The sequence below is a fragment of the Carica papaya genome, chromosome 6, assembly GCF_054855325.1.
Source record: "Carica papaya isolate Zhongbai chromosome 6, ASM5485532v1, whole genome shotgun sequence".
NCBI lineage: Eukaryota > Viridiplantae > Streptophyta > Magnoliopsida > Brassicales > Caricaceae > Carica > Carica papaya.
The window spans coordinates 16,116,551-16,127,642 of NC_142314.1; the positions used below are offsets into that span (position 1 = coordinate 16,116,551).

The 11,092-nt window shown below is 35.8% G+C and overlaps 1 protein-coding gene across 1 annotated transcript; it reads left to right on the forward strand.

Annotated features, from left to right (window-relative positions):
* The first annotated feature begins 10,013 nt into the window (after nt 1-10,013).
* Nucleotides 10,014-10,889, forward strand: LOC110813912 (metallothionein-like protein 4A). The gene is made up of 2 exons (XM_022041190.2): nt 10,014-10,169; nt 10,576-10,889. The coding sequence occupies exons 1-2, from the start codon at nt 10,087-10,089 to the stop codon at nt 10,739-10,741; spliced, it is 249 nt and encodes an 82-aa protein (XP_021896882.1). The 5' UTR covers nt 10,014-10,086; the 3' UTR covers nt 10,742-10,889.
* Nucleotides 10,890-11,092: the final 203 nt, after the last annotated feature.

The following is an 11,092-nucleotide window of genomic DNA, read 5'->3' on the forward strand; positions in this document are numbered from 1 at the left end:
GATCCAGACTTCGGCTACTAAGGGGTCTGAGCCTCCTTTAAAGTGGGGTGGGCCTTTCCTAAATTCTGCTATGTTTTAAGAGATAGACCTTTCAACTAAGTGATAGTCAGGGGCAAGGGGTGTTTGCAGGGTTTGCTTTGTTTTGGCCTACGACTGCAGTTAGACCTTGGATAGCTCGAAAGAGTTCGGTAAACTTGGCCCTGGTTGGGTGATCCTGGGCCTCAAGTCTCTCAGTTCGCTCTACAAAAGGTCTTTCTCACATTATTCCTACAAAAGAAAAGAAAGACACGAGTTAGTAGTTTAGTTTTTGAAAGAAGACATATCCGAAGTATCTTAGAAGAGTTTCCTAACTATAGCCTCAGTTGTAAGGGATTATTTTGCGTAACTGCTCTAATAGCATTTATGACATCTCAAATGCAAATTAAAGCAAAAGGGTGCCAAATACAAAAACAAATTATGAGTGCATAATATAATACTACTTTTTTTACTAAGTATACAGAACTCACCATTTTCCATACCCAATCCAGATGAAGAAGATAGTGAGGAACCAATTGGTGAACTACCCCTTGAAACTTTTGAGGATTTGTGGATTCATAAACTTTTATGAGTGTATAATTATCTCGCACTCTGATGAGTCCATTTTTTGTGTAGGCTTGTAATTAATTTTATTTTTGCCTCAGTATTATATGGAATTCTATTATTATTTTGTAAAAGATTGTAATTATTTGTTTTGCTACATATGTTATTGGTTTGGCAAGCCACAAATTATTGATATAATATGAAATGAATTAGTCATTCCACATGGATAGTTGGGAATCGGTATTACCCTCAATAGATGGAGGTCAGAACGATTTCGCACGAAGAATAAAAATGAAGTAAAGAGCATGTCATGATTTATTTGATTTTCTCTATTTTTCAGCATCATTGATTTCATTGACATGATATGACTTTGACTTGACGTTTTCTTTATTAAATTAAATCTATTTTATAATTAATAAAGAACTCTGACATAACTATTGATAGTAAGTAATGATTGTATTTTTAATTACTTTTGAAATCTTATGATGTTATGCGCAGGTCTTCTCGAAAATAGACTTGTGTTCAGGTTACCATCAGGTGAAAATCAGAATATAAGACATTCCCAAAACAGCTGTTTGAACTAGGTACAAACACTATGAGTTCCTGGTCATGCCATTTGGGCTAACCAACGCCTCAGCCATATTTATGGATCTGATGAACAAGGTCTCCAAACAATTCTTAGATCAATTTGTTATCGTGTTCATCGATGACATCCTAGTCTATTCAAAAAAACAGAGAGGAATATACTCACTATCTAGCTCAGGTTTTGCAAGTTCTCAGAAGAAAGAAGCTGTATGCAAGGTTGAGTAAGTATGGATTTTGACTTGAGCTTACCACCTTCCTAGGACACATCATATCTAAGAATGGAGTATCAGTGAACCCTGAAAAGGTTGAAGCGGTGCTCGGCTGGGAGAAATTGATATCAGTTAAAGATATCTGTAGGTTTTTGGGAATGGCGGGCTATTACTACAGGTTTGTTGAAGGATTTTCTAGTCTAGCTGCTCCCTTGACTCGGCTCACGAAGAAGAATGTCAAGTTTGAGTGGAATGAGGACTGTAAAAGAAAATTTTCAGAACTAAAAAAGTGGCTTACTACTACACCTGCGCTGGCCTTACTGAGTGGATCGAGGGGATATACAGTTTACAGTGATGCCTCATATCTAGGTCTGGGTTGTGTTTTAATGCAGCATGGGAAGGTCATAGCCTATAGGTCCAGACAGTTAAATATTCATGAGAAAAGCTATCCCACCCATGACTTAGAGCTTGCCGCAATCATACACGCCTTGAAGACATGACACCATTATTTATACAGAGAGACCTTTTAGATCTATACCGATTACAAGGGTTTTAAACACATATTTACTCAAAAGGATCTCAACATGCGTCAGAGAAAGTGGATAGAACTTTTTAAGGACTATGGTTGTGACATCTTGTATCATTTAGGTAAGGGCAACGTGGTAGCCGATGCACTCAGCAGAAAAAGTGCAGGTATATTAGCCCATTTGATGGTTTTAAAATGGCAGATTGGGGGCCACACAATAGGTTCGGCTTCAGGACCTGAGGAAGTCACATGTTTGGGCCATCTGACCGTTCAGCCTAAGTTAATCCAGAGAATAAGGGAAACCCAGTCAGCCGATGCCGCCTTAGTAGCCATTAAGAAAGATGCAGAACAAGGAATTAGCTCAGAATTTTGAGTCTCCACCGATGGGTTGCTCTGATTTCAGGATAGGGTGTGTGTTCCAGGTGACAGTGAGTTAAAGAGAAACATCATGACAGAGGTCCATAGCTCAAAGTTTGCCATGCATCCCGGAAGCACTAAAATATACCAAAGTATGCTACCCTAATTTTAGTGGAACGGAATGAAAAGAGATATAACAGATTTTGTTTCTAAGTGTTTGGTATGTTAGCAGGTCAAGATAGAGTATCAGTGCCCAGGCAGGCTACTTCAGCCATTACCGATCCTAGAATAGAAGTGGGAACATATCACCATGGACTTCGTGACAAGATTACCTAAGGCACGCGCAGGACATGATGCCATCTGGGTAATTGTCGACCAGCTTACCAAGTCTTCCCACTTCTTGGTCATCAGAGTGACTGATCCCTTCGACAAGTTAGCAAGAATGTATATCCGGGAAGTGGTCAGATTACATAGAGTCACAGTGACAGTGGTGTCCGACAGGGACCCTAGGTTGACTTCTCAGTTTTGGAGTAGCTTTCAGTAAGTCGTGGGAACGAAGCTGTCCCTCAGTACTGCATTCCACCCTCAAACTGATGGACAGTCAGAAAGGACAATCCGTACACTTGAGGATATGCTCCGAGCTTGTGTCCTTAACTCCAGGGGCCATTGGGACGACCGTCTACCCCTGATAGAGTTCGCCTACAACAACAGCTACCAAGCGAGTATTGGCATGGCTCCGTATGAGACATTATATGGGCGCCCATGCAGATCGCCGATTTGTTGGGAGCAAGTGGGCGATAGAAAACTATTCAGCCTAGAGCTGGTAGAGGAGACTACATCCAAAATAGTTAAGATCAAGAAGAATATTCAGACGGCTCAGAGCAGGCAGAAGAGTTGTGTAGACACCCGGAGGAGAGATTTAAAATTTGAGGAAGGTGATCGGGTGTTCCTCAAGGTCACTCCTTTAAAGGGAATCAGTAAGTTCGGCAGGAGGAGAAAATTGAACTCCCGATTTATTGGACCATTTAAAGTCTTAGACAGGATTGGTACCGCCGCCTACAGACTAGCACTGCCTCCAGAAATTTCTAAAGTCAACAATGTGTTTCATGTGTCCATGCTACGCAAGTACAACCCGGATCCCTCTCATATCCTGCCCCACGAGTCTCTTCCACTCTAGGAGGATTTATCCTATGAGGAAGTACTAGTTGGCATTGTGGATCGAAAGAGTAGATTACTCCGCAACCAGAAAATATCATTTGTAAAGGTCATATGGCAGAACCACACACCAAGGGAGGCTACATGGGAGCTAGAATCAGACTTTAGAGCCCAATATCCCCAGCTGTTCGATCGAGAGTAAGAGACAAATTTGAGGAACCAAATTTCTTTTAAGGAGGGGAGAGTTGTAACACCCAACATTTAATTTTTTTGATTTATATATATATATAATTATTTATGAATTAAATTTAATTTGGTTTATTTTATTTTATTTTAATTTAATGGAAATAATAATAATAATAATAATAACAAAAAGGGTAAAAAATTAGTTGAGGATTTAATTGAAAACAATTTTGCGAAAAAAGGGTAAAAATTTGGGTTATGGAGGTATTTTTGAAAGAAAAATCGAAAATCAAGGGTCAAAATGCAATTTAAAAAAAATGCGCCACATTATATGCTCGATCAGCAGCCCCGACGAACCAGGGCATGCCAGGTGACAGAGGCACTGACGCGGGAGGCCACGCTGGGGGGGCCACGTGGGCGATCCGCGTGCGCGCGATCGAACGGCTGAGGTCCGCTCCCGCGTGCATGGACGACCCATATTGAGATCGCGCACGGACATCCCAGATTGATTTGCGCACGGACGGTGCAAATTGAATCTCGCACGGATGGCCCAAATTGAATTGTGATGAACGGTCCAGATTCACTCCCTATTTAATCGCGATGGGACGGTCCAGATTAAAAGCAATGGATGACCGAGATCAAAAGTAGATGGGTATAAATAACCTCATCCACACCCAAACCCTAACCCTAACCGCCAGAGCCCCTCGTCGGAGAAGACTACCCAACCACAGGGGAGCCGACTGCCACCTCACTAGAGCAATTTCTGACTGCCAAACGAGGTAAAAATTTAACTCTTTTATCAGAATTTGATTTTAAACACACCCATAATAAAATCATAGCAAAAAGACCGACCAATTGGCTAGAAAATGCTGGCAAAGCCCGACGACGCCGTCGCAGGGTATTTCAAAAAATGCCTCTGATGAGGCCCTTCCCGATTCCCGTTTGATGTGATTTTTCCACCCTTGTGATCACTGTTTTCTTCTCTACAGGTTGACAGGAGCAAAACACCCAACCACAACGTGAGCCGGAGGAGCCGCCACACCGGAGAGCCTCACTGCCCGTGAGTTTTAGTTTTTTACATTTTTTCAGCCCACCGACGGCCCTAAGTGAGTTTTCTCACAGGAACCGATGCAAATTTAGCTGAATTTGGCTGAAAACAGCCAACCCGAGGTGGATCACTGTCGCGGGCAGAGGCATTGTCACGAGAGCACGATTGAGCCGCCATGCCGAATTTTTGAAATTGGCCGAGTAGGCCCTGGAACTGATTTTGGATTTATTTGGGACATTTTTAGGTACCGTAAGCACGTTTTAGTTCCCAAAAAAAAATTCAAGGAACTTAGGGACCGCCCGTAGGCACAGTAACCATTTAGCTTTTGGTGTCGAATCAAATAAGGACCCGTCATCCTATTTCCTATAATGGAATTGAAGTTTAAATAAATGATGATACTTTATTTTGTACAAATTAAATAGATGTACATAATTAATTATGGATTGCTAATGGAGCCCGAACCAAACATTGTTCTCTGTTGATTTCTGTTGATTTATTTTATAAATTAAAAGCATGATGATTTTTGGTTTATATATTTTATGGTTTAAATGCATGTATTACTGCCTTACTTGACCATTGGTTGATTTTGAGATTTAAGATATGATTGCATTACCGGATGCATATTCATTATTTATGCGATTATGTTTGAATTGGTAATGGAGACTAAGGAAAAATAGAAAATGGTGTGATCTAATAAACAGATAAGATGACAGCCTCACTAGGTATCCTGAGAGATGGTGGACGGACCGAGTTCATAGGAAACCCTACCGTGAATGTTGTCTCATACCAGACGGGATATGGAGACTTGGTCATTTGGCACTCATACCGGACGGAGTATTGAGGTTTAATGTCTCGATACTCATACCAAACGGGGTATGGGGTCGGCTATGTAATTAAGACTGTTAAGGAAAAGGGTTCACGTGTAGCGGAGACACTCCTATGGATCCCCATGGATACTAGTAGACTGGTGAAACGAGAAACGGTTACAATTTCGTTTATTGTTAATAAATATGAATTTATGATATGTTCTATGTTGCTGGTCGTACATGAAGTCATGATCTGTATGATATTATTATTTCTATAATTTATTTTCATAAATTCCCCAATTGTAAGAAAAAGGGTAAATGGTTTTATTTTAAATAAATGTATTCGTTTAAATCTACTGCTCTATTGGTTGTTTTGATTTTCTACCAACATTTGCTTCAGTGCCGGTGATATAGTGTGATGTCCTTACTAGGCTAGTGTAGCTATTCCTTATTTAACTATTTCAGATCAAGAGGACCTTATTCCCGAGCCCGATCCGCAAAAAGACTGCAAGTAGATGCTAGATATTTTATATTTTCCTTTTTTTCTCATTTCTCGTGTTTCTTTTAGAAAATTCATTCTGCGATGTTTGTTTAGTACTTTTAAGTTATTGTATAAGAGATATAAACTTTAACTTTTTATTTCACTTCTATACTTAAATTATTATATATTTTCTTTTGGATTTTTGGGGTCGTTACATAATAATGTTATTAAAATAAACTATATTTTTTTGCATTATTACATATAATGCAGTATTAGTAGCAGTTGTATTAGAAGTAGTAGCAGTAGTAGAAATAACAGTAGTAGTAGTAGTAGTATTAATAGTAGTAGTAGCATCTGTAGTAGTAATAGTACCTATAAATACTCATGTACTAGAAGACTTTTAGCATCAACCACAAATCAAAACTTGAGTTTCTCAATTAGTCTATCTTAATTCTTCCTCTTATATTTCAACAAATTATTTTATTCAGCTAGCCTATCTTTTCATTTTTTCTAAAAAAATAAATTAATTAATTATTTTCCATTTGTAGGTTGATTTGTACATTTAAATTCTTCTTCAATTGAATTTATCTAACAACAAATTTTTTTTTCTTTATTTAAATTAATTAATTAATTCAAGGAAGAAAATCTGAAAAAAAATACTAGATAGTTAATAATACTATTAAAATAAAATTTTTTGTGATGTTATATATAATAAAATAGTAATAGCAGTAGCAGTATTAGTAATAGTAGCACAAGCAGTGGTAGTAGCAGTAGTAAACATAGTAGTAATAGTAGCAGTAGTAACATTAACAATAGTAGCAGTAGTAGTAGCAATAGTAATAATAGTAGAAGTAATAAAAGTAACAATAGTACTAGCAGTAACAGTAATAATAGTAGTATTAGTAGTAGTAGTAGTATTAGTACTAGTACTTATAAATACTCATGTACTTGAAGGCTTTTAACATTAGCCACAAATCAACACTTGAGTTTCTCAATTAATCTCTCTTACTTTTTCGTCTCATATTTCAACAAATTATTATATTCAGCTAGCCTATCTCTTTATTTTTTCTAACAAAAACAAATCAAACCTAATTGTTTATTTTGCCATTTGTAGGTTAATTTGTACATTCAAATTCTTCTTCAATTGAATTAATATGATAACGAAGCTTTTTTTTTCCTCATTTAAATTAATTCAAGTAAGAAAATTTGAATTTTTTTTTTTGGATAGTTAATAATACTATTAAAATAAACTAAATTTTTTATATTATGTTATATATAATTTTATTAAAAGTTTTAAATAATTTTGTAATCTAATTTTAATAGAAATTATAGTTCCAACTGTCTAAGTTTAATATAATTTTATTTGAAGATTTATGAAAAAAAATTAATTAATTAGTTTTAGTATGATTATAATTAAAAAATATATAATAAATAAATAAACTAAAAAATAATTATATGAATCATAGTCAGTCTGCTCATTTCACAATGTACGAATTATATTAAGGACAAAATATTATTTTACTGTTCAAATTTTGATCTATTTTCTTCTGTAATTATAATTGTGTATTTTATTAAAAAAACAGTCTCAAGTTTTTAAATTTTTTTAAAAAACCATGTTACGATCTATGACCACGACCATGCCAACCACAGTGGTCCTATAGGTTAACTATGGTCACGGTCATTCTTCGGCAAAAATGACCCTTACAATCGTATCGCATCACCACTCTCGTCAAATGGTACACCGTCATCCATAATGAGGGGTCGTCTAATGTCTTTTCAAACCAAATGGGGGAGAAATAGAACCCATCAGAGATAAAAAACCTAAGGAAACATTTTATGAATCATGCATGCTGATACCAATACATATTTCACATGTTTAAATATCACTTCATGCTTTATTTCTTTACCATTGTACAATGTATCACACATCAACATTTATCCCAAGCATTTAATCATTTAAAATGAACATGAAATTAATTTACTTACATATGTTCACAAAACATGCATTAACTCATAAATCATTTTATTTAAGCATATAAGATTAAGCATGTAACCATTTAATTTAAAATTTGTTAGTTTAATATAGAAATACTCTTTAGGATGTTTAAAAATAAATATTAAATTTCTTACCGAAACCTTGGTGTTTCCTACGCTTTTTCTCATTCTTCTCATAATCTTTTCTCTCTAAATCACTCCCTCTCTCTCTAAGACCTTTTGGTGGATGGAAGAATGAAGTGGAAGTGATGAGAAAATGGTGAAGTGGGGGTCCCTGTTTATAGAAAATGGGGATCGTTAAATATGCGCCAAGTGGCAAAATTTGGTGAAGAGAGAAAAAGTCAAGGTGAAATGATGAGATGTGACGACCTACAGATGGACGACGTGATGTGATGGCAACATGAAAATTGGAGGCATGCCACCCAAACGATGGCGACACAAACGATGGCGACACATCACCCAAGTAACAGAGACACACCGCCTAAGTGACAGCGACACACCGCCCAAGGTGACATCGCTCAACTGGCAGCACGCACCTCTTCAGCTTGCCGCACGCCATAGGACTAGCTTGTTGCACGCATAGGCCTACTACGAGCAGGCCTACTGTGCACAGGCCTACCACGCACAAGTCTACTGTGCATAGGCCTACTGTGTGCAGGCTATCGGTGCGTAGGCCTACCGCGCGGATGACGCACACACAGAGCGTGCAGAGTTGCGTGCCCGTCTACGCGCATTGGGATGAGCGTGTAGATCGCGCTTGGTGTCTTGCGCAGATGGGACGTGTACACAGTGCACACGTCTTGTGCTGGCCGTGCGCGGGGGCAGGATCTATCCCGTGAGCATTCCTGCAGAATTTTCTGCTATTTTTCCTAAAATTTTTTAATTAATTTAAATATAAATTGCCTACGAAAAATAATTTTAATAATTATTTAATCAAATAATATGAAATTCATTTGAAAATTCAAAATATGAAATATTAAAGAGTTTAAACGACTTTAGGGATCGAATAAATAGGAATTTACATTACAAATTAAGTACGGAGGTTTCAGGGGTGTTAGATTAATTTTTTTTTTTTAGTTGTAGTACTTATTTTAAAAACTTTTCAAAATCTCGTTATCCACGGTTGCCACATGATCGTATTCACGTCATAGAGATACATGCAAGGAATGTTTTTGTAAACATTATATTGACTTGCTGTATTTGAATTATGTTATCATAGTTTTTGTTAATTAAGTAGCGGGTATACGTTCAAGATTCAAATAAAGGGTCCAGACATTATAATTGTTATCAGAACCAGGTTTCGTTGGAACTATCTGTTACACATGAGGCTTAGAATAAGTGAAAAAAAGGAATTTGGGTTGCAACTTTAATGTTTCATTGGTGTAGATGATAGATAGAGAAGATTGCTATAACAATTATAACTCTATAAATGATTGTTATTTGTCTCCTATAACATCTTATTGCAAGCAAAGAAATATCTTGTTTTCAATTATTTTATGTTTCTAGCTAGAAAGTAAATTTTTTTTTTTTTTAATCTAAACATTATTCTAAAAAGCATGGAATTGATGGAGTTTTGAACCTCCAACATGTAAAAATGGAGAAATACCATGGGATCAAAAATGCAATTCACTTTGTTAGCAATTCAGCTGAGAAAAATAATGAGGGAAAAATGAATGATAAAAATAATATGAATTAAATGGATTTTTTCAAATAATATTTGAAAATGTTAAAGATCTTAATAGCTGCAACAATTAATTTATGTCAAAAAATTAGTAAAAGTTAAAGAGAAAAATAATTTTTCAAAATCCAACTGAAGTTTTTTTAATAATAAAAATTTGTTATCAATTACTTATACGTAAATAAATAAATAATATATATATATATATAAACACGTGACAGAAATAAGTTACATATTTTCGTAAACAAGGATTGAGAAACGGAGACGAGAATAAGGTAGAGCCATCTGGTATTTACAGATGCGAATTTTCAGGCTACGTGCCCTCCGCACCATCACCTCTCATGCCTGTTTGACACTTGGAATTTTAGGGGTAATACATTCGTACATTATATATAGACACACACACATAATAATCTTCATTAATATTCATCTGTAGCCTGTTTTTTCTTGTTCCTCTTCCCAGTTACTTCGTTAAACATCACTCATGGCGGACATCAGAGGAGGTGCAGTTGTTTGTAGCGACACCTGTGGCTGTCCTTCTCCATGCCCCGGCGGCGCCGCTTGCAGGTTTTCATTCTTTAATTATTATTATTTTTAATTCTTTAATTATTTTAGTTTTAATTTCTACCTTTGTCTTTTGGCCATATTGTTCCAAACGTTGCAAATAAACTGAAGACTATAAATTGTTGTTGATGCAATTTTTTTTAACTAATAGAGATATAAGAACATAAATTTTTTATTAAATCAAAATGGAATATTTTACGTATACAACAATATATGATTTATATATAAGAAGTAAAAATGACATATTAGTTTTTCTTTCATTTATTCTATTTAATGGTTATTTAATTTTTATTATTTAATTTATCTTTATTTTATTTTAATTTTTTCATAATATTTTATTTATAATTTTTTTTAATAAATAATTTATAATTTTACATAAAGAAAATTAATTAACGCAAAATGGATGCAGCTGCGTAAAAACTGAAACGGGGAGCGGGGTGACTCACAAGGTGTGCTCGTGCGGTGAGCACTGTGGCTGCAACCCCTGCACCTGTTCCAAGACCGAAGTGACTTCCACCGGCAGAGCGGTCTGCAAATGTGGCCCCGGCTGTACCTGCGTCACTTGTAGTGCTTAGCTTATCTTCAAATCTTTTTCTTATATTTTTAGTTTGGTTTTGTTTGGTTTTGCAGAGCCTCATCGTCATCTTTTGATGATGATACCAAGTAGTAGTAAGTTTTTTTGAAATTAAACGCAAGTAAGGGAGCAGAAAAATATCATATATATGATATGTGTGTGTGTATATATATATATATATATATATATATATATATATGCACACATATGTACCCAGTTTCTGCTGTAATGAATAAATAATCAAAGGGTTTTGTTATACATATATATAATTTTTCTTTTGGTTGGGGGTTGGATGGAGATCATACTGTTTTCTTCAAAAATTAAGTTATATGTTCCAAACATAACCGACATA

What these genes read in the sequence shown, in the direction of transcription:
- LOC110813912 (XM_022041190.2), top strand. Translation starts at nt 10,087, where the DNA reads ATGGCGGACATCAGAGGAGGTGCAGTTGTTTGTAGCGACACCTGTGGC. An exon ending in CCCGGCGGCGCCGCTTGCAG is followed by an intron (nt 10,170 to 10,575) that starts GTTTTCATTCTT and finishes AAATGGATGCAG; the next exon opens with CTGCGTAAAAACTGAAACGG.